General features: G+C 42.0%; 1 protein-coding gene across 1 annotated transcript; it reads left to right on the forward strand.

Annotated features, from left to right (window-relative positions):
• The first annotated feature begins 20,676 nt into the window (after positions 1-20,676).
• On the forward strand, positions 20,677-26,926 carry LOC115154562 (nuclear FMR1 interacting protein 2-like). The gene is made up of 4 exons (XM_029700890.1): positions 20,677-21,377; positions 22,192-23,868; positions 25,437-25,469; positions 25,639-26,926. The coding sequence occupies exons 1-4, from the start codon at positions 21,347-21,349 to the stop codon at positions 25,689-25,691; spliced, it is 1,794 nt and encodes a 597-aa protein (XP_029556750.1). The 5' UTR covers positions 20,677-21,346; the 3' UTR covers positions 25,692-26,926.
• The last annotated feature ends 372 nt before the right edge of the window (positions 26,927-27,298 follow it).

Consider the following 27,298-nt stretch of genomic DNA (forward strand, 5'->3'; position numbering starts at 1 on the left):
CACTGGGTATTGTCATTGGCCTTGTTTTGGGGCGGAGCTCATCAGAGTAATACTCAGCATGCTTTGCAATTGTTAATTTTTACATATACATTTAGTTCATTTAGCAGATGCTCTTATCACACCATAGGGGGTGAATGCAGGGTGAAAGGAGGCCACAAAATTGTGAACTGTTATAATGAAATGGTTTTGAAAATGATTTTGTATTTTGAAAATACTAAAGTACAGCTTTCGAAAGTATCTTGTTCCAAAATACAATGGAGTGTAGTTCAAATCACATTTTATTAGTCACATGCGCCGACTACAACAGGTGTAGACCTCACAGTGAAATGCTTACTTACGAGCCGCTAACTGACAGTGCAGTTTTAAAAAATACGGATAAGAATAAGAGAAAAGTAACAAGTAATTAAAGAGGAGCAGTAAAAAAAACAATATATACAGGGGGTGCCGGTACAGAGTCAGCCCAGTGTAATGCAATATACAAAATACTCAGAAGTAGGGGAGGCAGGTAGCCTAGCGGTTAAGAGCGTTGGGACAGTAACTGAAAGGTTGCTGGTTTGAATCCCTGAGCTGACTAGGTGAACAATCTGTAGATGTATCCTTTAGCAAGGCACTTAACCCTAATTGCTACTGTAAGTCGCTCTGGATAAGAGCGTCTGCTAAATTACACATCTCTAGGCCTGTTGTACACGTCGCAGCTTCATGTATTGTTCGATAGGCAGAGAACCTGGTGTTGTTCAGATCAGCTGGGGAAAGGAGGGAAATATGGACATGTTTAGATCAGCACCACATAATGGAGTGTCCTCACTTCAGGTGTATCCAGATTTTTTGCAGTGACAAAGAGCTAATTTCTGTCTCTTCATCTTAGACACTGTATATCACACATTCTTGTTATACTGTAATAATCCAATCATACCAAGTGCCTGGTAGAGCACCTTCATCTGAGGATGATCCCAACAAGTGGTCTGGGTTTAATGGCTTACTTAATGTACAGTCGTGGCCAAAAGTTTTGAGAAAGGACACAAATATTAATTTTCAAAGTTTGCTGCTTCAGTGTCTTTAGATATTTTTGTCAGATGTTACTATGGAATACTGAAGTATAATTACAAGCATTTCATAAGTGTCAAAGGCTTTTATTGACAATTGCATGAAGTTGATGCAGAGGGGGACATATATGTGCAGTGCTGAATCTTCTTTTTCAAGACCTCTGCAAACCGCCCTGGCATGCGGTCAATTAACTTCTGGGCCACATCCTGACTGATGGCAGCCCATTCTTGCATAACCAATGCTTGGAGTTTGTCAGAATTTGTGGGTTTTTGTTTGTCCACCCGCCTCTTCAGGATTGACCACAAGTTCTCAATGGGATTAAGGTCTGGGGAGTTTCCTGGACACGTACCCAAAATATTGATGTTTTGTTCCCCGAGCCACTTAGTTATCACTTTTGCCTTATGGCAAGGTGCTCCATCACGCTGGAAAAGGCATTGTTCGTCACCAAACTTTTCCTGGATGGTTGGGAGAAGTAACTCTCGGACGATGTGTTGATACCATTCTTTATTCATGGCTGTGTTCTTAGGCAAAATTGTGAGTGAGCCCACTCCCTTGGCTGAGAAGCAACCCCACACATGAATTGTCTCAGGATGCTTTACTGTTGGCATGACACAGGACTGATGGTAGCGCTCACCTTGTCTTCTCCGGACAAGCTTTTTTCCGGATTTTTTCCCCAAAAATCGGAAAGGGGATCATCAGAGAAAATGACTTTACCCCAGTCCTCAGCAGTCCAATCCCTGTACCTTTTGCAGAATATCAGTCTGTCCCTGATGTTTTTCCTGGAGAGAAGTGACTTCTTTGCTGCCCTTCTTGACACCAGGCCATCCTCCAAAAGTCTTCACCTCACTGTGCGTGCAGATGCACTCTCACCTGCCTGCTGCCATTCCTGAGCAAGCTCTGTACTGGTGGTGCCCCGATCCCGCAGCTGAATCAACTTTAGGAGACGGTCCTGGCGCATGCTGGACTTTCTTGGGCGCCCTGAAGCCTTCATCACAACAATTGAACCGCTCTCCTTGAAGTTCTTGATGATCCGATAAATGGTTGATTTAGGTGCAATCTTACTGGCAGCAATATCCTTGCCTGTGAAGCCCTTTTTGTGCAAAGCAATGATGACGGCACATGTTTCCTTGCAGGTAACCATGGTTGACAGAGGAAGAACAATGATTCCAAGCACCACCCTCCTTTTGAAGCTTCCAGTCTGTTATTCGAACTCAATCAGCATGACAGAGTGATCTCCAGCCTTGTCCTCGTCAACACTCACACCTGTGTTAACGAGAGAATCACTGACATGATGTCAGCTGGTCCTTTTGTAGCAGGGCTGAAATGCAGTGGAAATGTTTTTTTGGGATTCAGTTCATTTGCATGGCAAAGAGGGACTTTGCAATTAATCTGATCACACTTTATAACATTCTGGAGTATATGCAAACTGAGGCAGCAGACTTTGAAAATTAATATTTGTGTCATTCTCAAAACTTTTGGCCACGACTGTAGTATGGCACTTTGTTTGGCAATATGGCACGTTTCCATGGATTCTACACTCAACCTAAAATAAAACAAACAGCAATGTAAATCAAGCAAGCACAGCTATGTAGCATGGCAGATTTAACCAGGAGATCAAGGCTTTGCACAAAGCATGGCAGATCAATGCTGGGACCTGGGCTCAAGGTGTCTGTGGACCTCCTGTAACTGCCTCAGCCTCTCCTCAGTGGACTCCTGCAACAGGGAAACAAACATTGAATTCTAACCCCCTACAACCACGAAAGACATTGTGACTTCTGGGAAAGTTAACCAGACTCTGATGAACTCTACAGGACGATCGAGTGTTTAACGGAGAGACAACAACGACATCCAGGCGTAAATATGTACATTGCAATTTCTTTCAGAATGAGCGGCCGTTCATGTGCAAAGGATTAGCATTTCAATTAATATAATTATATAGACTGTGTGAAGTGAATCCATTTTGTCTTTCCCGCTCTCTCAGTCCCCACCCCTTTCCTTTGTCTACCAAGCCGTCATATCGGCTTAGCCCACTAGGGACTTTTCTATCATTGTTAGTAACCAATGTTTGTTTTATGTATTTCTGTGATTATTTAGTTAGTAAATAAATAATTAAGCCAATTTGTATATTGCTGATTCATTATGGAAACTAGGGTTCGTGCAGATAACCAAGAATTTTACGTTGTTTGGAATGAGACTGAGGTAACAATTAATAAAAGACTAATTGATCAGATATTAAAATATCTGAAGAGTTATATTTGGAAAATTATAACTTTAATTTCAACTTCTTCTGTGGTGCGCCGACTTCCTAGTTAATTAATGTTTACATTATTAGTTTCATCACTTAACAATTAAACCTAGAGAACTGATTTGATATAAATAAGTCTTCACATTTAATGATAGTCACAGACACGACAAGAGACAGCAACATTACATAAAGAGAGACCTGAGACAACATAGCAAGGCAGCAACACATGACAACACAGCATGGTAGCAACACAACATGGTAACAGCACAAAACATGGTACAAACATTGGGCACAGACAACAGCACAAAGAGCAAGCAGGTAGAGACAACAATACATCACACAAAGCAGCAACAACTGTCAGTAAGAGTGTCCATGATTGAGTCTTTGAAGGAAGAGATTGAGATAACTATCCAGTTTGAGTGTTTGTTGCAGCTTGTTCCAATCGATGGCTGCAGCGAACTGAAAAGAGGAGCGACCCAGGGATGTGTGTGCTTTGGGGACCTTTAACAGATTGTGACTGGCAGAACGGGTGTTGTATGTCGAAGATGAGGGATGCAGTAGATATCTCAGATGGGGGGAGTGAGGCCTAAGAGGGTTTTATAAATAAGCATCAACTAGTGGGTCATGCGACGGGCATACAGAGATTACCAGTTTACAAAAGGACTATAGAGTGCAGTGATGTGTCCTATAAGGAGCACTGGTGGAAATTCTGATGGCCGAATGTTTTTTATTTATTTATTTTTTATTTCACCTTTATTTAACCAGGTAGGCCAGTTGAGAACAAGTTCTCATTTACAACTGTGACCTGGCCAAGATAAAGCAAAGCAGTGCGACACAAACAACACAGAGTTACACATGGAATAAACAAACGTACAGCCAATAACACAATAGAAAAGTCTATATACAGTGTGTGCAAATGAAGTAAGATTAGGGAGGTAAGGCAATAAATAGGCCATAGTGGTGAAATAATTACAATATAGCAATTAAACACTGGAGTGATAGATATGCAGAAGATGAATGTGCAAGTAGAGATACCGGGGTGCAAAGGACCAGAAAAAATAAATAACAATATGGGGATGAGGTAGTTGGGTGGGCTATTTACAGATGGGCTATGTACAGGTGCAATGATCTGTAAGCTGCTCTGACAGATGATACTTAAAGTTAGTGAGGGAGATATGAGTCTCCAGCTTCAGTGATTTTTGCAATTCGTTCCAGTCATTGGCAGCAGAGAACTGGAAAGACAGGCGGCCAAAGGAGGAGTTGACTTTGGGGGTGACCAGTGAAATATACCTGCTGGAGCGCATGCTACGGGTGGGTGCTGCTATGGTGACCAGTGAGCTGAGATAAGCCAGGGCTTTACCTAGCAAAGACTTATAGATGACCTGGAGCCAGTGGGTTTGGCGACGAATATGAAGCGAGGGCCAACCAACGAGAGCATTCAGGTCGCAGTGTTGGGTAGTATATGGGGCTTTGGTGACAAAACAGATGGCACTGTGATAGACTGCATCCAATTTGCTGAGTAGAGTGTTGGAGGCTATTTTGTAAATGACATCGCCGAAGTCAAGGATCAGTAGGATAGTCAGTTTTACAAGGGTATGTTTGGCAGCATGAGTGAAGGATGCTTTGTTGCGAAATAGGAAGCCGATTCTAGAATTCATTTTGGATTGGAGATGCTTAATGCGAGTCTGGAAGGAGAGTTTACAGTCTAACCAGACACCTAGGTATTTGTAGTTGTCTACATATTCTAAGTCAGAACCGTCCAGAGAAGTGATGCTAGACGGGCGGGCAGGTGCGGGAAATCGGTTGAAGAGCATGCATTTAAGAGCAGTTGGAGGCCACGGAAGGAGTGTTGTATGGCATTGAAGCTCGTTTGGAGGTTTGTTAACAGAGCGTCCAAAGAAGGACCAGAAGTATACAGAATGGTGTTGTCTGCGTAGAGGTGGATCAGATAATCACCAGCAGCAAGAGCGACATCATTGATGTATACAGAGAAAAGAGTCAGCCCGAGAATTGAACCCTGTGGCACCCCCATAGAGACTGCCAGAGGTCCAAACAGACCCTCCGATTTGACACACTGAACTCTATCTGAGAAGTAGTTGGTGAACCAGGTGAGGCAGTCATTTGAGAAACCAAGGCTATTGAGTCTGCCGATAAGAATGCGGTGATTGACAGAGTCGAAGGCCTTGGCCAGATTGATGAATACGGCTGCACAGTATTGTCTTTTATCAATGGCGGTTATGATATCGTTTAGGACCTTGAGCGTAACTGAGGTGCACCCATGACCAGCTTGGAAACAAGATTACATTGCGGAGAAGGTACGGTGGGATTCAAAATGGTCGGTGATCTGTTTGTTAAGTTGGCTTTAGAAGACCTTGGAAAGGCAGGGTAGGATAGATTTTGGTTTGTAACAGTTCGGGTCTAGAGTTTCTCCCCCTTTGAAGAGGGTGATGACCGCGGCAGCATTCTAATCTTTGAGGATCTCAGACAATACGAAAGAGAGTTTGAACAGGCTAGTAATAGGGGTTGCAACAGTTGCGGCGGATAGTTTTAGAAAGAGAGGGTCAAGATTGTCTAGCCCAGTTGATTTGTAGGGGTCCAAATTTTGCAGCTCTTTCAGAACATCAGCTACCTGGATTTGGGTGAAGGAGAAATGGGGAGGCTTGGGCAAGTTGCTGTGGGGGGTGCAGAGCTGTTGCCCGGGGTAGGGGTAGCCAAGTGGAAAGCACGGCCAGCCGTAGAAAAATGCTTATTGAAATTCTCGATTATTGTAGATTTATCAGTGGCGACAGTATTTCCTAGCCTCAGTGCAGTGGGCAGCTGGGAGGGCAGTCAGGTCTGGAGTGAACCAAGGGCTATATCTGTTCTTATTTCAATTTTGTTTTGAATGGGCAATGCTTATTTAAGATGGTGAGGAAAGCACTTTTAAAGAATAACCAGGCATCCTCTACTGACGGAATGAGGTCAATATCCTTCCAGGATACCCGGTCCAGGTCAATTAGAAAGGCCTGCTCACTGAAGTGTTTTAGGGAGCATTTGACAGTGATGAGGGGTGGTCGATTGACAGCGGACCCATTACGGACGCAGGCAATGAGGCAGTGATCGCTGAGATCCTGGTTGAAGACAGCAGGGGTTTATTTAGAGGTCAGGTTGGTCAGGATGATATCTATGAGGGTGCCTGTGTTTATGGATTTAGGGTTGTACCTGGTAGGGTCCATGATAATTTGTGTGAGATTGAGGGCATCTAGCTTAGAATGTAGGACGGCCGGTGTGTTAAGCAAATCCCAGTTTAGGTCACCTAACAGTACAAACTCTGAAGATAAAATAGGGGCGATTAATTCACATATGGTGTCCAGCGCACAGCTGGGGGCTGAGGGGGGTCTATAACAAGCGGCTACAGTGAGAGACTTATTTCTGGAAAGGTGGATTTTTTAAAGTAGAAGCTCGTATTATTTGGGCATAGACTTGGATAGCATGACAGAACTCTGCAGGCTGTCTCTGCAGTAGATTACAACTCCACCCCCTTTGGCAGTTCTATCTTGGCGGAAAGTTTTGTAGTTGGGGATGGAAATTTCAGAATTTTCCTAAGCCAGGATTCAGACACGCCTAGGACATCAGGGTTGGCGGAGTGTGCTAAAGCAGTGAAAAAAACTAACTTAGGGAAGAGGCTTCTGTTGGGATAGGGGGCAATATTTTCACGGCCGGATAAAAAAACGTACCCGATTTAATCTGGTTATTACTCCTGTCCAGAAACTAGAATATGCATATAATTAGTAGATTTGGATAGAAAGTTTCTAAAACTGTTTGAATGGTGTCTGTGAGTATAACAGAACTCATATGGCAGGCCAAAACCTGAGAAGATTCTATATGGGAAGTGCCGTCTGACCATTTCTTGGCCTTCTGTAGCCTCTTTATCGAAAATACAGGATCTCTGCTGTAACGTGACATTTTCTAAGGCTTTCATTGGCTCTCAGAAGGCGCCAGAACGTGGAATGATAACTCTGCAGTCTCTGGGCAAAAAACAGTAGGGGTTTTGGAGAGTGGTACTTCTGAGAACAATGGCACTGGCGCGCGCGTGCATGTGACGACTCCATTTTCTTCTTTCAGTGTTTGAACGGATACAACGTCTCCCGGTTGGAATATTATTGCTATTTTACGAGAAAAATCACATAAAAATTGATTTTAAACAGCGTTTGACATGCTTCGAAGTACGGTAATGGAATATTTTGGTCACGAAACGCGCCGGCGCGTCACCCTTCGGATAGTGATTTGAACGCACGAACAAAACGGAGCTATTTGGATATAACTATGGATTATTTGAAACCAAAACAACATTGGGTGTTGAAGTAGAAGTCCTGGGAGTGCATTCTGATGAAGAACAGCAAAGGTAATCCAATTTTTCTTATAGTAAATCTGAGTTTGGCGAGTGCCAAACTTGGTGGGTGTCAAAATAGCTAACCATGATGGCCGGGCTATCTACTCAGAATATTTCAAAATGTGCTTTCACCGAAAAGCTATTTTAAAATCGGACACCGCGATTGCATAAAGGAGTTCTGTATCTATAATTCTTAAAATAATTGTAATGTTTTTTGTCAACGTTTATCGTGAGTAATTTAGTAAATTCACCGGAAGTTTTCGGTGGGTATGCTAGTTCTGAACAAAACATGCTAATGTAAAAAGCTGGTTTTGATATAAATATGAACTTGATTGATCAAACATCCATGTATTGTATAACAATGTCCTAGGAGTGTCATCTGATGAAGATCATCAAAGTTTAGTGCTGCATTTAGCTGTGGTTTTGGTTTTTGTGACATATATGCTAGCTTGAAAAATGGGTGTGTGATTATTTCTGGCTGGGTACTCTGACATAATCTAATGTTTTGCTTTCGTTGTAAAGCCTTTTTGAAATCTGACAATGTGGTTAGATAAAGGAGAGTTGTCTTTAAAATGGTGTAAAATAGTCATATGTTTGAAAAATTGAAGTTTTTGCATTTTTTAGGTATTTGTAATTCGCGCCACTCTATACCATTGGATATTGGTGAGGCGTTCCGCTAGCAGAACATCTGTCCCTAACAGGTTAACATGCATGAAACCAAGGCTTTTACGGTTACAGAAGTCAACAAATGATAGCGCCTGGGGAATAGGAGTGGAACTGGGGGCGGAGGAGGAGTAGGATGAGTAGGATAAGGGTACAGCTAAAGGCTATAAGAATTAGTCGTCTAGAGAATAAGAGGAGCAGGTTTCTGGGCGTGGTAAAATAGATTCAAGGCATAATGTACAGACAAGGGTATGGTAGGATGTGAGTACAGTGGAGGTAAACCTATGTGTTGGGTGACGAGAGAGGTTTAGTCTCTGGAGGCATCAGTTAACCTAGGTGAGGTCTCTGCATGTGTGTGGGGTGGGATGAAAGAGCTAAGGCATTTTGAGCGGGACTGAGGGCTCTACAGTGAAGTAAAACAATACAAACTAGCCAAGACAGCAGTAGACAAGGCATATTGACATTAGAGAGAGGCATAAAGCAATCACAGGTGTTGATCAGGAGAGCTAAGACAACAACGGGTAAATGGCGATGAATGGGCAGAGTGGGTCAGTTAGTTACATACAGGACCTGAGTTCGAGGCTGGGGCCGACAGATAAACAAAAAGAGGTACCGTGTTATTGAAACAGTCCAGGGGGCATCAGCTGCGTAGCCGAGTGATAATAGGGTCAAAAGAGCAGCAATAGGTGAGTCAGGGTGCTGTTCGGTCACTACTACGCTAGGCGAGCAGGGGACACAGCGTTCAGAAAAGCTAGCGGGTCGGGGCTAGTAGATGGTTCTTCGGTGATATCGTAACAGAATAGCCTGTTGAGACCACATCGGGCGATCACGTCGGCAGTCCAGTCATGATAGATCGGCGGGGCTCCATGTCAACAATAATGGTAAAGAACATCTAGCCGGTCAAGAGCACCCTTACCTGCCGATCTATAAATGACTTCTCCGTAATCTTGCATGGGTAGGATGGTCATCTGAATCAGGGTTAGTTTGGCAGCTGGGGTGAAAGAGGAGCGATTACGATAGAGGAAACCAAGTCTAGATTTAACTCTAGCCTGCAGCTTCGATATGTGCTGAGAGAAGGACAGTGTACCGTCTAGCCATACTCCCAAATACTTGTATGAGGAGATAAATTAATGATGTACTGTAGCAAACGCTGTAGTCTCATTGATGTCAGAGAGATTCTCCAATCCCACACTGTGTGGATAGGAAATACATTTTGAAACAAACACTAATCTGGTATTTTTAAATACAGCATTTTTCTCAAAAATCATGTGAAAAGTTTGAATCTGGGAAATCATTACGTGTGTGTGTGTGGGGGGGGGGTTAACCTGTTGGGGCTAGGGGGCAGTATTTGCACGGCCGGATAAAAAACGTACCCGATTTAAACTGGTTACTACTCTTGCCCAGAAACTAGAATATGCATATAATTAGTAGATTTGGATAGAAAATACTCTAACGTTTCTGAAAGTGTTTGAATGGTGTCTGTGAGTATAACAACTCATATGGCATGCCAAAACCTGAGAAGATTCCATACAGGAAGTGCCCTGTCTGACAATTTGTTGTCCTTCAGTTGCATCTCTATCAAAAATACAGCATCTCTGCTGTAAGGCTCTAAGGCTTACATTGGCTCTCAGAAGGCGCCAGAAAGTGTAATGGGGTATCTGCTGTCTCTGGGCGAAGAACAGCAGGAGAATTTGTGAGTGGTCAGCCTGGGGACAGTGACACTGGAGATGCGCGTTCATGAGAATTCTCCATTTTCTTCTTTCAGCCTTTGAATGAATACAACGTCGCCCGGTTGGAATATTATCGCTATTTTACGAGAAAAATAGCATAAAAATTGATTTTAAACAGCGGTTGACATGCTTCGAAGTACGGTAATGGAATATTTTGCAATTTTTGTCACGAAATGCGCGTCACCCTTCGGATAGTGACCTGAACGCACGAACAAAACGTAGGCATTTGGATATAACTATGGATTATTTGGAACCAAAACAACATTTGTTGTTGAAGTAGAAGTCCTGGGAGTGCATTCTGACGAAGAACAGCAAAGGTAATCCAATCTTTCTAATAGTAATTCTGAGTTTGGTGAGGGCCAAACTTGGTGGGTGCCAAAATAGCTAGCCGTGATATGTACTCAGAATATTGCAAAATGTGCTTTCACCAAAAAGCTATTTTAAAATCGGACACCGCGATTGCATAAAGGAGTTCTGTATCTATAATTCTTAACAATTATTTTATGTATTTTGAACGTTAATCATGAGTAATTTAGTAAAATCACCGGAAGTTTGCGGTGGGTATGCTAGTTCTGAACATCACATGCTAATGTAAAAAGCTGGTTTTTGATATAAATATGAACTTGATTGAACAAAACATGCATGTATTGTATAACATAATGTCCTAGGAGTGTCATCTGATGAAGATCATCAAAGGTTAGTGCCTCATTTAGCTGTGGTTTTGGTTTTTGTGACATATATGCTTGCTTTGAAAATGGCTGTGTGATTATTTTTGGCAGGGTACTCTCCTGACATAATCTAATGCTTTGCTTTCGCTGTAAAGCCTTTTTGAAATCGGACAATGTGGTTAGATTAACGAGAGTCTTGTCTTTAAAATGGTGTAAAATAGTCATATGTTTGAGAAATTGAAGTTATAGCATTATTGAGGTATTTGTATTTCGCGCCACGCGATTCCACTGTCTGTTGACTAGCCCAGGGAAGTTAAAACCTGTTGGGGCTAGGGGGCAGTATTGAGAATTTTGAAAAAAATATGTGCCCATTTTTAACTGCCTCCTACACCAACTCAGAAGCTAGAATATGCATATTATTGTTCAGGTTTGGATAGAAAACACTCTGAATTTTCTAAAACTGTTTGAATGGTGTCTGTAAGTATAACAGAACTCATATGGCAGTCAAAACCCTGAGACAAATTCTGACAGGAAGTGGATACCTGATGTGTTGAATTACCTTTAATCCTATGCCATTGAAACACACAGGGGCTTATTAATCGTTGAGCACTTCCTATGGCTTCCACTAGATGTCACCAGTATTTACAAAGTGGTTTGAATCTGCTACTGTGAGATCTGACCGAACAAGAGCCTTGGAACGGTGGTGGCCGATAAGACTCTGGCGCGAGTTCATGTTGGGTACTCTCGTTCCAATACGTTTTAAAAGAGAATGCAATCGTCCGCCTTGAATATTATTCATGTTCTGGTTGAAAAAGGCACTAATGATTTATGCTATACAACGTTTGACATGTTTGAACGAACGTAAATATTTTTTTCCCCCTCGTTCATGAAGACAAGTCCGGCGGGCATAGATCATGTGCTAACAACACGGAGCTTTTTTGACATAAATTATGAGCTTTTTCGAACAAAACTACATTTGTTATGGACCTGGGATTCCTGAAAGTGACATCTGATGAAGAGAATCAAAGGTAATGGATTATTTACATAGTATTTTCGATCTCTCCAACATGGCGGTTAGTCTGTATCGCAAAGTGTATTTTTCTGGGCGCAGTGCTCAGATTATTGCAAAGTGTGATTTCCCAGTAAGTTTATTTTTAAATCTGGCAATCCGGTTGCGTTCAAGAGATGTAAATCTATAATTCTTTGAATGACAATATAATATTTTACCAATGTTTTCGAATAGTAATTATTTAATTTGTTGTGCTGATTTGACTGGCGGTATTGGAGGGAAAAGATTTCCTCAACGCCATAGTAAAACGCTGTTTTTGGATATAAATATGAACTTGATAGAACAAAAAATGCATGTATTGTCTAACATAATGTCCTAGGAGTGTCATCTGATGGAGATTGTCAAAGGTTAGTGCATAATTTTAGCTGGTTTTCTGCTTTTGGTGACGCGTGTCTTTGCATTGACAAAACATTACACACAGCTATTTTCAATGTACTGTCCTAACATAATCTAACTTTATGCTTTCGCCGTAAAGCCTTTTTGAAATCGGACAACGTGGTTAGATGAAGATGTTTATCTTTCAAAGGGTGTAAGATAGTTGTATGTTTGAGAAATTTGAATTATGACATTTAATTGTTTTCAAATTTGGCGCTCTTGATATTTCACCTGTTGTTGATAGGGTGTACCAGGGGTGGGACGCTTCCCACATAGTCCATAGAGGTTAATGGATGTGTTTGAAATGTACTATAGTGACTTCCTCCTCACACCAGACCAAGTCTACCAGCTACAGACAGACAAAGATGCCCTAGTGACCCATGACCTGACCTCAGCCTCCAGAGCCAATCAATACCCTGACAGAGGACACCTCTGAGCCCAGCAGTCTGAAAGATGGAACCCTCAAATGCTCAATCCAACATGGTAATGACAAGTATCACTCTTGCAGGGCATGTTTCCCTCTGTGTTATCTATGATTGAGCAACGTCTACTTTCTGTCAGTTCAACGTCAACACCAGCAATCAAAATGCTAAATCCAGCCTGTCTAAGTGCTGTGAGAGTCAATGGGGGTCCCTTCATGGTTCATGTGCCAATTAAAGCCTCCGAGATAAGCTGTGTGTTAGCGCAAGTTTCTCCGCTCTCCATAGAATTCTGCCTGGTTCAATCAGTTCCATCCTCCTCGGTAGTGACAAAAACAACACAGCACAAACAAAGTAGCAATTTACCAAAACTGTAAACCATAAACAAACAGGAAAATATGGAATTGACAAACAGGGTCACAGTAACAGGTACAGAATGTCAGGGGCTAAATTAACAGATGATAAGTCCCATAATATAAACACATCTAGAAGGGCACATCACAGCACATTTGCTAAAGACAACACACCCCAGTTAAGGATACTGTGGACAAAGTATCTATTATGTGATGTTAGCATCACACAAAGGCATCCTTCAAACTATCAGGGTTGAGCTTGACTTCTACTGGCATCACAGTAAAAAGCAAGATGGGTTGTTCTGTATTGAAGATGAAAGCTAATGCCTGGGGAAAACGCATGGTTGCATCTCTCTCCTTCTGCTTGACTAGCTTACCTTATGTATTCATTAACCCAGAAACATCAGTCTTCGCATCAGCGTACACAAGACACACACATGAACAGGCGCAAACAAGCAAACACACAAGTACACACACACACTACACAAATACGCATGTTCTTTGTGGACTCTTTATAGACCAAGCTCGTATAAAGACCCAACTCATATACATAATATTATGCAAACACATTCATGCACAATATTTTACATTACATATATTAACATGTGCATACATTACATACAGTTCATAGTAAGCATGTATGGTCTCTGCAGACCCAAGGCTAACAATAACATTTCAGACAGGGCCCGTCAACAGAGATACATCCCTTCTGCTCAGTGCTATACACTTCTCTCTCCAAGCATTAGGAATAATGCGTTATACACAAATCTAATACATCAGACTGATACCTCTGAGACAATGCTGTACATTTGTCTGGAAAATGTTCTCTCACAAGAGCTACAAGCCAGAATGTTGAATAAATGACATTTAAACTACCAGTTGTCTACTGGTTTTCTGTGCTGTTGGTCCTTATGCATCTACAAATTTGAGAAAAAATATCCACAGGATTATTAAACTGACTTTTCAAAACACTAGTACTGCCATTCAGATTTCTATCACCTGACACGTGCAAAACCATGTAAACACCTGCAAGACTTCCAATAGTATACACTTACGTCTTGTGCATGTGCCTCAAACAAATTGTGAGAGCCACACTTGGAGACCTGCGTTTTGAAGCTGGTTTAATAATACTTTCCTGTGGATATTTTGGCTAAAATATTCAACGGGAGAAGAACAAAATCAGCAGACAACAGGTAGAGTAAATTAAAATGACGTTTATTCAACATTTTGACTTGTAAAGGGACTGTATACTAGAGACGAGTAAGGAGACCACACTTGGATTCAAAAGAGGCCAACACAAACCTTCCATTTGCACTGTCCTACCTGGTGTTATGAGGATTCTGTTGGACCTCCCTACACCAGAAACACATCTCACAGTCTTCACACTGCCTTCCCTGCTGGTTGGCTGGTCCTCTGCCGGACTGGTCCCCAGTACCCCCAGGACCCCACAGAGTGTGGCTGTGGCTCACACTGACACTGAGGCATGGAGAGGCATGCCCGAGCTAGAGGAGACAAGCAGGGACACATGACAGTATGGTCAGATGGCCATTCAAATACAGATAACAAATATAGACACAGATGAGTGAATCTTAAAGTGATTTCTTCCTGCAAACCATATACTGTATCTGTGCTGACCTTTATGAATGGTTGTGATACCCACTAAGCCACTGTACACACTGCAGTAAGATGTATTATGTTATTTAACTAGGCAAGTCAGTTAAGAACAAATTCTTATTTACATTTATTTATTTTTTATTTTATTTCACCTTTATTTAACCAGGTAGGCAAGTTGAGAACAAGTTCTCATTTACAATTGCGACCTGGCCAAGATAAAGCAAAGCAGTTCGACAACATACAACAACAGAGTTACACATGGAGTAAAACAAACATAGTCAATAATACAGTAGAGAAATACATCTATATACAATGTGAGCAAATGAGGTGAGAAGGGAGGTAAAGGCAAAAAAGGCCATGGTGGCAAAGTAAATACAATATAGCAAGTAAAACACTGGAATGGTAGATTTGTAGTAGAAGAAAGTGCAAAGTAGAAATAGAAATAGTGGGGTGCAAAGGAGCAAAATTAATAAAATAAATAAATACAGTAGGGGAAGAGGTAGTTGTTTGGGCTAAATTATAGATGGGCTATGTACAGGTGCAGTGATCTGTGAGCTGCTCTGACAGTTGGTGATTAAAGCTAGTGAGGGAGATAAGTGTTTCCAGTTTCAGAGATTTTTGTAGTTCGTTCCAGTCATTGGCAGCAGAGAACTGGAAGGAGAGACGGCCAAAGGAGGAATTGGCTTTGGGGGTGACCAGAGAGATATACCTGCTGGAGTGCGTGCTACAGGTGGGTGCTGCTATGGTGACCAGTGAGCGAAGATAAGGGGGACTTTACCTAGCAGGGTCTTGTAGATGACCTGGAGCCAGTGGGTTTGGCAACAATTATGAAGCGAAGGCCAACCAACGAGAGCGTACAGGTCGCAGTGGTGGGTAGTATATGGGGCTTTGGTGACAAAACGAATGGCACTGTGATAGACTGCATCCAGTTTGTTGAGTAGGGTATTGGAGGCTATTTTGTAAATGACATCGCCGAAGTCGAGGATCGGTAGGATGGTCAGTTTTACAAGGGTATGTTTAGCAGCATGAGTGAAGGATGCTTTGTTGCGAAATAGGAAGACAATTCTAGATTTAACTTTGGATTGGAGATGTTTGATGTGAGTCTGGAAGGAGAGTTTACAGTCTAACCAGACACCTAGGTATTTGTAGTTGTCCACATATTCTAAGTCAGAACCATCCAGAGTAGTGATGCTGGACAGGCGGGCAGGTGCAGGCAGCGATCGGTTGAAGAGCATGCATTTAGTTTTACTTATATTTAGAAGCAGTTGGAGGCCACGGAAGGAGAGTTGTATGGCATTGAAGCTCGTCTGGAGGGTTGTTAACACAGGGTCCAAAGAAGGGCCAGAAGTATACAGAATGGTGTCGTCTGCGTAGAGGTGGATCAGAGAATCACCAGCAGCGAGAGCAACATCATTGATGTATACAGAGAAAAGAGTCGGCCCGAGAATTGAACCCTGTGGCACCCCCATAGAGACTGCCAGAGGTCCGGACAACAGGCCCTCGGATTTGACACACTGAACTCTATCAGAGAAATAGTTGGTGAACCAGGCGATGCAATCGTTTGAGAAACCAAGGCTATTGAGTCTGCCGATGAGGATGTGGTGATTGACAGAGTCGAAGGCTTTGGCCAGGTCAATGAATACGGCAGCACAGTATTGTTTCTTATCGATGGCGGTTACGATATCGTTTAGGACCTTGAGCGTGGCTGAGGTGCACCCATGACCAGCTCTGAAACCAGATTGCATAGCAGAGAAGGTGCGGTGGGATTCGAAATGGTCGGTAATCTGTTTGTTGACTTGGGTTTCGAAGCCCTTAGAAAAGGCAGGGTAGGATGGATATAGGTCTGTAGCAATTTGGGTCAAGAGTGTCCCCTCCTTTGAAGAGGGGGATGACAGCAGCTGCTTTCCAATCTATGGGAATCTCAGACGACACAAAAGAGGTTGAACAGGCTAGTAATAGGGGTTACCTGTGTGTCTCTTGACACTATATAAATGACTCATCTCTCAGTGTTTGTGATGATACCCTGATGAAGACAGCTTAGCTGTCGAAACGTTGGTTATTAAAATTTTTGCATCTGAGCTCTTAGAGTGTGCGGCTTTCCTTTATTTTCTAGTAATAGGGGTTGCAATAATTTCGGCAGATAATTTAAGAAAGAAAGGGTCCAGATTGTCTAGCCTGGCTGATTTGTAGGGGTCCAGATTTTGCAACTCTTTCAGAACATCAGCTGAATGGATTTGGGAGAAGGAGAAATGGGGAAGGCTTGGGCGAGTAGCTGTGGGGGGTGCAGTGCTGTTGATTGCAGTAGGGGTAACCAGGCGGAAAGCATGGCCAGCCGTAGAAAATTGCTTATTGAAATTCTCAATTATAGTGGGTTTATGGGTGGTGACAGAGTTTCCTATCCTCAGTGCAGTGGGCAGTTGGGAGGAGGTGTTCTTATTCTCCATGGACTTTACAATGTCCCAGAACCTTTTTGAGTTTGTGTTGCAGGAAGCAAATTTCTGCTTGAAAAAGCTAGCCTTGGCTTTTCTAACTGCCTGTGTATATTGGTTTCAAACTTCCCTGAAAAGTTGCATATCACGGGGGCTGTTCGATGCTAATGCAGAACGCCACAGGATGTTTTTGTGTTGGTTAAGGGCAGTCATGTCTGGGGAGAACCAAGGGCTATATCTGTTCCTGGTTCAATTTTTTTTTTGAATGGGGCATGCTTATTTAAGATGGTGAGGAAAGCATTTAAAAAAATAACCAGGCATCCTCTACTGACGGGATGAGGTCAATATCCTTCCAGGATACCAGGGCCAGATCGATTAGAAAGGCTTGCTCGCTGAAATGTTTCAGGGAGCGTTTGACAGTGATGAGTGGAGGTCGTTTGACCACTGACCCATTACGGATGCAGACAATGAGGCAGAGATCGCTGAGATCTTGGTTGAAAACAGCAGAGGTGTATTTAGAGGGCAAGTTGGTTAAGATGATATCTATGAGGGTGCCAGTGTTTACGGCTTTGGGGTGGTACCTGGTGGGTTCATTAATAATTTGTGTGAGATTGAGGACATCAAGCTTGGATTGTAGGATGGCTGGGGTGTTAAGCATGTCCCAGTTTAGGTCACCTAGTAGCACGAGCTCTGAAGATAGATGGGGGGCAATCAGTTCACATATGGTGTCCAGAGCACAGATGGGGGCCGAGGGTGGTCTATAGCAGGCGGCAACGGTAAGAGACTTGTTTTTAGAGAGATGGATTTTTAAAAGTAGAAGTTCAAATTGTTTGGGAACAGACCTGGATAGTAGGACAGAACTCTGCAGGCTATGTCTACAATAGATTGCAACACCGCCCCCTTTGGCCGTTCTATCTTGTCTGAAAACGTTGTAGTTAGGGATGAAGATTTCAGAGTTTTTGGTGGACTTCCTAAGCCAGGATTCAGACACAGCTAGGACATCCGGGTTGGCAGAGTGTGCTAAAGCAGTGAATAAAACAAACTTAGGGAGGAGGCTTCTAATGTTAACATGCATGAAACCAAGGCTATTACGGTTACAGAAGTCATCAAAAGAGAGCACCTGGGGAGTAGGAGTGGAGCTAGGCACTGCAGGGCCTGGATTCACATCAACATCACCAGATGAACAGAGAAGGATGAGGATAAGGGTGCGGCTAAAAGCTATAATAATTGGTCGTCTGTGACGTCCGGAATAGAGAGAAAAAGAAGAAGGTTTCTGGGGGCGATAAAATAGCTTCAAGGTATAATGTACAGACAAAGGTATGGTAGGATGTGAATACAGTGGATGTAAACCTAGGCATTTAGTGATGATGAGAGAGATATTGTCTCTAGAAACATCGTTGAAACCAGAAGATGTCATAGCATGTGTGGGTGGAGGAACTGAGAGGTTGGATATAAGGTATAATGAGCAGGGCTAGAGGCTCTACAGTGAAATAAGCCAATAAACACTAACCAGAACAGCAATGGACAAGGCATATTTACATTAAGGAGAGGCATGCTTAGCCGAGTGATCAAATGGTCCAGTGAGAATTAGATAGCTAGCCGAGCCATAGGTAGCAAGCTGGTAGAAGATGGAGGGAAGTCTGTTTTTAGCCACCTCGTGCGTTTCCGTCTGTAGATTAGTGGGGTTCTGTGTGGTAGGGGGGACCAGTCCAACGGGCAAAATAGTTATAGTTATAGTGGCCCGATAAACCTATTCAGATAGCAGCCGATAAGATCGCTAACGAATTAGTTGAATCAAGAGTTAAGTATTTGTTCTACATCCTAGAACACCAAAACTTTATCAACTGTTGAACTTATTTTCCTTTTATCCTCACCACTAGATAGCCTCTACACCTCTACACCAGAGCCTCAGACAGTCTTAACACTAGATAGCCTCAGACTCATTGTAGCCCTATCACATTCTCCATTGACAGGCCAATTATCACACACACACACACACACACACACACACACACAACCTTTATGTTTAATTATTTATGTTTTGGGTTACTACATGATTCCATGTGTTATTTCATAGTTTTGCTGTCTTCACTATTATTCTACTATGTAGAAAATAGTAAAAACAAAGAAAAACCCTTGAATGAGTAGGTGTGTTCAAACTTTTGACTGGTACTGTTTATAAACTTAAAAACGATGAACAACTACATAGAAATGAATGACTTGACAAAAGTGAACATACTCACAGCTGAATCTTACCATTGTGCTGAGAAGCCCAGTGGCAGGTGGAGAAACTCAAGTCGTTCCACAGAGACGACAATGGTCCCAGGACCACCAAACCTCTCTGTGCCTCCTGTGAGACAACATCCAGTCTGCTCACTGCCACCCGTCCTACTGCATCACCCACAGTGCCAAAATGGAGAGAGATTGAAAAGTCAATGAAAGAAAGAAGCCAGCAGCAACGGAACCAACGAGGTATTTCACATTAACTCATCTTTACTACACTCAAGTAGACTTCCAGACGGCAACACAAGCACAGTGCCCTCCAGCACCTTAGAGAGCAGGCTGGGAGAGGAGGGGTGAGGGTGGCTGAATCACTCGGACTTGCAGTGCATAGGTTCTCTATGGGGAAGGACTCACATGTGATGTGCATGAACCAATATTACATCTCTGTGGTGAGATGTCAAGTGGTGCTGGTGCCTTATGTTCATCAATAGGGAATGGGAAATAGTGGGTTTATCTTCATGGTGTATGAAAGCTATTCACAGTTTAATCCTTCTTATGGCATAGTAGTACCCTTAGGTTATATGTCTGTACAATAATTAGTTTCATTATGTGCTTTTAAAATACAAATTGAGTGGTCAAACTTTGACTACCAGTATTTGAAGATTAGGTTGGGATGAAATCTATAAACTATGAAATGCCACCACCTGGTGCCTGGATAGCAACTTACAGTAGCTCTGACAGGAAGAGCTGTCCACTACACCATGTCAGATGGCTACAACGCATATTTCAAAATGTGTTAAACTATATTTTATAATTGGTATGCTTTTTACACAGACAGTATTTGTATCTTGATTAAATTGTATCCCATGTCAGTTGAATGCCGGCTAGAATGATGCATGATACAGGATTATGTATTGTAAAAACCAACCAACCACAATGTGATACAATCATAAACCTTATATGGATACATGTCTCAGCAGGTCTCATTGGTGTGTGACTGAGGGCCACTTTGGGCAGTTCAGATTTGCTTGAATAAAATATAATCTCTCTACGCTTCTGATTTATATAATATTTCCAGTTGTTCAACCTGAATGAATGTATATATTGACAATACCTTTGCAATGTTGCTGGGGGAACCACCAACATTTTTTAAATACTTCTTAGATATACAGCTGACGAATACAGAGGCCTCGAATAGCTTCCGTTTGTCAGTGGCGTTGATTGGACAGTTCAATAGTCTGCTCTCCACTTGCCCAGTGAGCGGTGCACACTGGTAGACGAGCTCGGATATTATATTACACTTCAATGGAGGAACAGCCCAAAGATCGGGCACAAGAGAGACGATATCACCACCATGGAGAAGAAAGAAACCCCATTCAATACAAAACATCTCTAAAAAATGATCAGATCTACTTCCAGTACCAGCATCAGGAAACGCAGACGAAGAAAACAGGTTGGGCCATCCGGAAAAGTTAGCAAGCTAGCTAATGTCAATGACTTAGCTAGCCAGTTTATTACTTACGTCGATGTAGCTTGCGTGACTCATAGCAGAGTGGTTGCAAGCTGTTAAAAAACATATTTAGCTCAATAGTTAGCAGGGTCAAGCGCTGGATGGGGTAGTTAAACGTCGCATGACAGCTGATGGTTTGACAGATGCGGATTGACCTTGTGCGCCGGTTTCACCACCCATTTCTACATTTATGCTACTCCCTGACAAAATTCCCCTGTGTTACTAATTAGTCATTTTGTAGTTCAATTATTTTGTCACGTGCTTACATTGACTTTATCAAAAAACTCATGCAAATTTGGTCGGAATTCCGTGAAATATTTTGCTAACAAAAACAAGCCGGCTCCACTGGAATGTTCTGAGTTGCCATTTCCCGTCGGCCATGTTAGAAAATGCGAGATGGAAAGCTAACGAGCTAGCTAGTTAATCCTAGCAACGAGAGTGAGATTTGTGCATAAAACAAGTTTCAATTTTATTTTGTTTACTACCACCTGGGTGCAGACAGGTCTGCAAAAGCAAGATGGCTAACTAACTTACTTTCGAGACTTTTCGGGGATTAAATAGCTAGTTAGTGCCAGACATTTTACACTTGCAAACAGCTTCGGCTGGGTCGGGCCTGTTGCGTTTAGTTAACCATGATGAAGCCACGCAAACATGTTAGCCTGGGTAGGTGATTTGACGACATAGCATTTTCTTGCTAGCAAGCGGGCAGATTCATGGGATTTTGATTTTAATAAACAATTCAGAACCAATTTCTGCATGTTTTAGCTAACTACGTGACTTGAAATGTAATTGTAGTCTCACCAGTTTCTTTCGACAAGTTAACACTTGATGGCATGCATAAAACAAAATGTTAAATACCTTGGCTTCAGTTCAGACAAGAAAATAGAACACCACTTAACACAATTTTAGTTATTCTGGCTATAACATTAAGATGTTATTTGTTGATTCATATTTTATACAGGTATTTTAGGCGCAATGACTAATCTTTCATCTAGTTTAAAATGTTTTCTTTAGATGCTAGTATGGAAAATATTTTTGTATTAGCTAGCGAAGTCAAGCCCAGTTACATTGTCAACCACCTTCCCCTTATCAAACGTTATATATAGGACAATGTAATGGTAATTTCTACCTACAGCACACATTTTTCTTCAGTGATTTATGTATGGTATCTAGTCACAAGTAGGCTATGGGACTACTATGTTCAAGGGAATCTGATATGGCACTGGTGTGTGGTTGTTTGCTGCCAGCTGACCTATTCAGTCTAAATAGTCATGATACAGAATCTTATAAAGGCCTTTCCATGTTTCCTGTAAAAGGAGCTGCGAGCTTTCATTCTTGTAGACAGATTAGGTCTGTTTGTCCCTTTTGATATATTTGGAGAGTGAGGTGGTAGGGAATTATGGACTTTGCTTGGACTTCATAGTCTACACATGTATTACTGACAGTGCAACTAACTTTCTTTTGTTTTCTTTTACAGGCAATGGAAAAATAAACACCGGTGAGGTGGAGGGGGAGAAGATTCTGTCTGCAAAGGATTTTGTTGGTATCCCTCTTCCCACCAACAGCAATGGTAACAGACATTTGATAAATGCTAATGTAAAACAGAAGTCAACACGCAATGTTTTTACCACTCTTTCAAAAGTGGGCAGCAAAGAGGGTCTTGTTCACAAGAAGAATATGGACCGCATAAATGACAAGGCCCTGGATTTCACTAATCACTATGAGGGAAAGTTTTTGGACAAAAAGGAATCTGCTTTGTTTCTGAATGGGGTGGTAAACTCTGCTCATATTACAAATGGTTACTCCAGCAAGTCATCCCCTGATAATGATGGCAGTGGCTCAGAAGGTGGATATACTACTCCTAAGAAACGCAAGACCAGACGCAACAGCATCAAGAACACAGAGCATGTGACAAGAGAAAGGGAGAGAGTCATGCAGCAGGGCAATGCCACACAGGAGCCAGAGGTTTCTGGACTTGAACCAACAGAGAAATTGCTGAGCTCGCGAGTTGTCCATAAAGCAGACGCCCAGACAGCAGTCAAGTGGATGGATGCTCCAGAGGTGGCTATGGGTGAACTGCAGAAGAAAAACTCAGACAGTAAGACTGTTGCAGGTGCCTTTGGTAAAAAGTTTGAGAATAGGCCCAAAGCCAAGCTCTCCTCCTCTTCAAAAGAGGACTCTTGGACTTTATTCAAGCCCCCTCCAGTATTTCCTGTGGACAACAGTAGTGCTAAAATAGTGCCCAAGATTAGTTATGCAAGTAAAGTTAAGGAGAACCTCAACAAAGCAGCCCAGGCTGGAGGAGAGGTGCAGCCTCCTCAGGTGCCTGGTAGACTGTCACAGGTCCCCATGTCTGCTATGAAAACCATCATCTCAGCTAGCTTTACTAATGGCCCTGTTTCTGGAGATGGAAATAGTTGCCCGTCTGTTGGTACCTTCTTCACTCCTGCTGCTAGTAGTATTCCGCCAGCCCCCTCTCTCCCATGTGGGGAGAACGTAGCATCCACTTTGGACAATGACTATAACTCTTTAACCAACCCTGCAGCTGTAGATCTGAGAAAGTGTACTCTTTTCATTTACCCCCTAAACCCTTTAAATATGCAACCTGTGCTCCCTAGTGCTCGCCAAGTGGACACCCAGGCTGCTCAGACAAATCAGAAAGCCTTGGGGGACATTTTCCAGAATCAGTGGGGGCTGTCTTTCATCAATGAGCCAAACGTGGGGCCAGAAGGAGGAAGCGGGCCGGTCGCTGCCGTGGAGGGCAAGGTTGCGGTGGTAACATTTCAAGGGGAGCAATGCCCTGCTGCCAAGCCAGGCCTTGACTCTAATCTATCAATCCCAGAGCCTTTGCCTCTCACTTTGGCTCAAGACTCAGAGAAAAGGACTAGTGCCCCAGCTTGCCCACCTGCTACAGTGAAGGGTGAGGATGGGGAAAAGGCTCAGCTGTCTAGACAGGACAAGACAAAGGGCGAGGCTAAGAGTCCAGGTGCAGTTTTGTTGGCCTCTTGTAAAGACATTAGTGCTGAGCCTGCCCAGGCCCCCCTGACCAACCTGGTGTTGGGTCTGTCTAAAGAGCCGCCCCATTCTAAGAGTCTGGACAGAGGTAGCTGGGGGTCGTTTGATCTGAAAGCTGCTGTTACTTATCACACTAAAGGTAACTCCTCTTCCCCTGCTTTATCAAGTCTATGAACATATGTATTAGAGGTCGACCGACTTATGATTTTAACACCGATACCGATTTATTGGACGACCAAAAAAAGCCGATACCGATTAATCGGACCCATTTTTTTAAATATATATGTGTGTGTGAGATATATAATGACAATTACAACAATACTGAATTAACACTTTTATTTTAACTTAATATAATACATTAATAAAATCTATTTAGTCTCAAATAAATAATGAAACATGCTCAATTTGGTTTAAATAATGCAAGAATGCAGTGTTGGAGAAGAAATTAAAAGTGCAACATGTGCCATGTAAAAAAGATAACGTTTAAGTTCCTTGCTCAGAACATGAGAACATATGAAAGCTGGTGGTTCAATATTCCCAGTTAAGAGGTTTTAGGTTGTAGTTATTGTAGGAATTAAGAGGCGTCGACCATTCTCTCTCTACCATTTGTATTTCATATACCTTTGACTATTGGATGTTCTAATAGGCACTTTAGTATTGCCAGCCTAATCTTAGGAGTTGATAGGCTTGAAGTCATTAACAGCGCTGTGTCTCAAGCATTGCTAAGAGCTGCTGGCAAAGGCAGTAAAGTTTGAATGAATGCTTATGAGCCTGCTGCCGCCTACCACCGCTCAGACTGCTCTATCAAATATCGAATCATAGACTTAATTATAATATAATAAACACAGAAATATCAGCCTTTGGTCATTAATATGGTCAAGTCCGGAAACTATCATTTCAAAAACAAAATGTTTATTCTTTCAGTGAAATACGGAACCGAACCGTAATTCTGGCAAATTAGTTCAACGAGCCAGGCGGCCCAAACTGTTGCATGTACCCTTACTCTGCGTGCAATGAACGCAAGAGAAGTGACACAATTTTCCTAGTTAATATTGCCTGCTAACATGAATTTCTTTTAGCTAAGTATGCGCCGGTTTAAAAAAAATACTTCTGTGTATTGATTTTAAGAAAGGCATTGATGTTTATGGTTAGGTACATTCGTGCAACAATTGTGCTTTTTTCGCGAATGCGCATTTGTTAAATCATCCCCCGTTTGGCGAAGTAGGCTGTGACTCGATGACAAATGAACATGCACCGCATTGATTATATGCAACGCAGGACAAGCTAGGTAACCTAGTAATATCATCAACCATGTGTAGCTAACTAGTGATTATGTGAAGTGATAGTTTTTTTTATAAGATGAGTTTAATGCTAGCTAGCAACTTACTTTGGCTCCTTGCTGCACTCGCGTAACAGGTGGTCAGCCTGCCACGCAGTTTCCTCGTGGAATGCAATGTAATCGGCCATAATCGGAGTCCAAAAATGGCGATTACAGATTATGAAAACTTGAAATCGGCCCTATTTAATCGGCCATGCCGATTAATTGGTCGACCTCTAATATGTATTACACATTAGTAGCGTTAACCAGCTATTTCACTTGCACCAAAAGCTTTAAATCCATTAGCTTCACATTAAAGACAATGTGTCTAATAATACAATTGTCTTATGCATCTGGAGATGATAATCAATCTTTTTTTTTCTCTACAGAAATGGAATATGTTTTCAATTTGCAAAAACAAGGTAAATTAAAAGGTCTCTATTCTGTGTAGTGTATTTTTTAAGTTGTGAAGTTGGGTTTTCTATTTGATGTTCAAAGGTGTACAGCTGAAGTTTGAATAACATGCATTATGCGTTAACTAAGTTCCCCAGGGCCTACACACTCAATTTCTGTCCTTCTCCCCCCCCCCAGATCCAAAAAGAGTAGTCTGTTATGACAAGACCAAGGATGGACCTGATCAGTGAGGTAGTGAATGTCAACAATTACATGTACCTTCTCCCTACCCGGGTGCTGCAGATGTCTTCTTTGGCGGTTATGATCCCTTTGGAAAACAAAATCGAGTCAACTGTGATATTGGGACAGAAAGATGCGTGTCCTGTGACATACTTTTATTGGAATACAGAATGGGATAATGGGATTTGTTTTTGGGGGGTGCATCGGAAAAGAGGAAGTTGACAAGGGGAGGTGTAATATGAGTAAATATTAATCCAATTATTGGCATTAAGTTGAGCGCAGGAGCTTCGGCTGACGCTCTGGACTACACACAGACTCAAACACTTGAAAGAAATTTTGGGTGCCTCTCCCATGTGAATGGACACTTGTGACACTTTCTGCTGTAATAGATGTTGGTCTCGTAGATCCTTCCTCTGGGTGTTGGGGACATAAGACTGAGGAAGGCGCAAACTGCACCTCCCAAGCCTTTATCCTCTTGCCCATTGAACTGTGGTGACTATGTCTGACAGTAGGATGCCTCAATCGTTTTAGTTCCTCATGCATTCAAATTAGTCCAATATATGTAGATTTGTGTATGTGTTATGATTTATGCATACACATCAGTATATGTGCATATTTGAATACATTTTAAAAGAAAATGAACTATAAATTCTAAGAATGCCTTGAAATTTACAAAATGTGAAGATTATGAGAAGGCTGGTAGTATTGATAGTCCTGTTAGGCTGCAGGTTAAATGAGAAATGTATATGTTGAGGGAACGCATTTGTCTTAATTACTTTAGTGAAATAACTATGCCCAGCAAAGACCTGACTGCTTGGTATCAGTTTTGACAACTATTTTACTTTGTTTTGTATGGTTTAGCGATTTCAGGTGTGATCTACAGTAGCAACAAACTCCCAGAGAACAGATAGAGACGTGTCAAATCAGAATGAAACTAAAGCCATGTCATAATCTCGTGGTTCGGTTGTCAGTTTTTGGTAGCCGTGCTAATCAGTAAAAACGTTTTGGCATTAATTGTCTTCATCTGAGTTTAGCTTTATTTGTACTTTTATTTCTTCTTAACCCTCGCTGTTTTAAGTCTACATATTTCATGAATTAATTTCAGATTAAGATTGATGTAGGCTATTCCTTAATTTTAGTTGTAGGTTCTCTTGAGCTTTTCACTTGATTGTGGGAGTTTTAGGGAAGATGAGAAAAGTGACATTGTGGAGCAAGGGCTATCTATGTATGTGATATTTCAAAAAAATAGGTTTTTTTTGTTTGGTGTATTTCATCAGTAAGGAGGTTCAAAATGTCTAATTCATTAGGCCTGTCTAAGCTATATTTGCTGACACCACGTGGAGAAATGGAAAATGTCCTATTTTCTTGCTCAAGCAATTTGCTTTTGATTTGCTGACCAACCTGTTCAGCATAGGATTCTATTTGCCCTTTCAGCATTTGGTCTTTAATCTCTCTCTTATGACAATGTATTTCTTGCACGTGTTTACTGGTGTGGATGAGATGTGAAAAGTCGCAGTATAATATAACCAAGCAAATATTAGACAGAAAACAATCGCAATACTAATCATTTCATGTCCCAGACCAGCCACTCTTTGTTATACTGTGCATAGAGATTTGG

The sequence above is a fragment of the Salmo trutta genome, chromosome 19 (assembly GCF_901001165.1).
Source record: "Salmo trutta chromosome 19, fSalTru1.1, whole genome shotgun sequence".
Lineage (NCBI taxonomy): Eukaryota > Metazoa > Chordata > Actinopteri > Salmoniformes > Salmonidae > Salmo > Salmo trutta.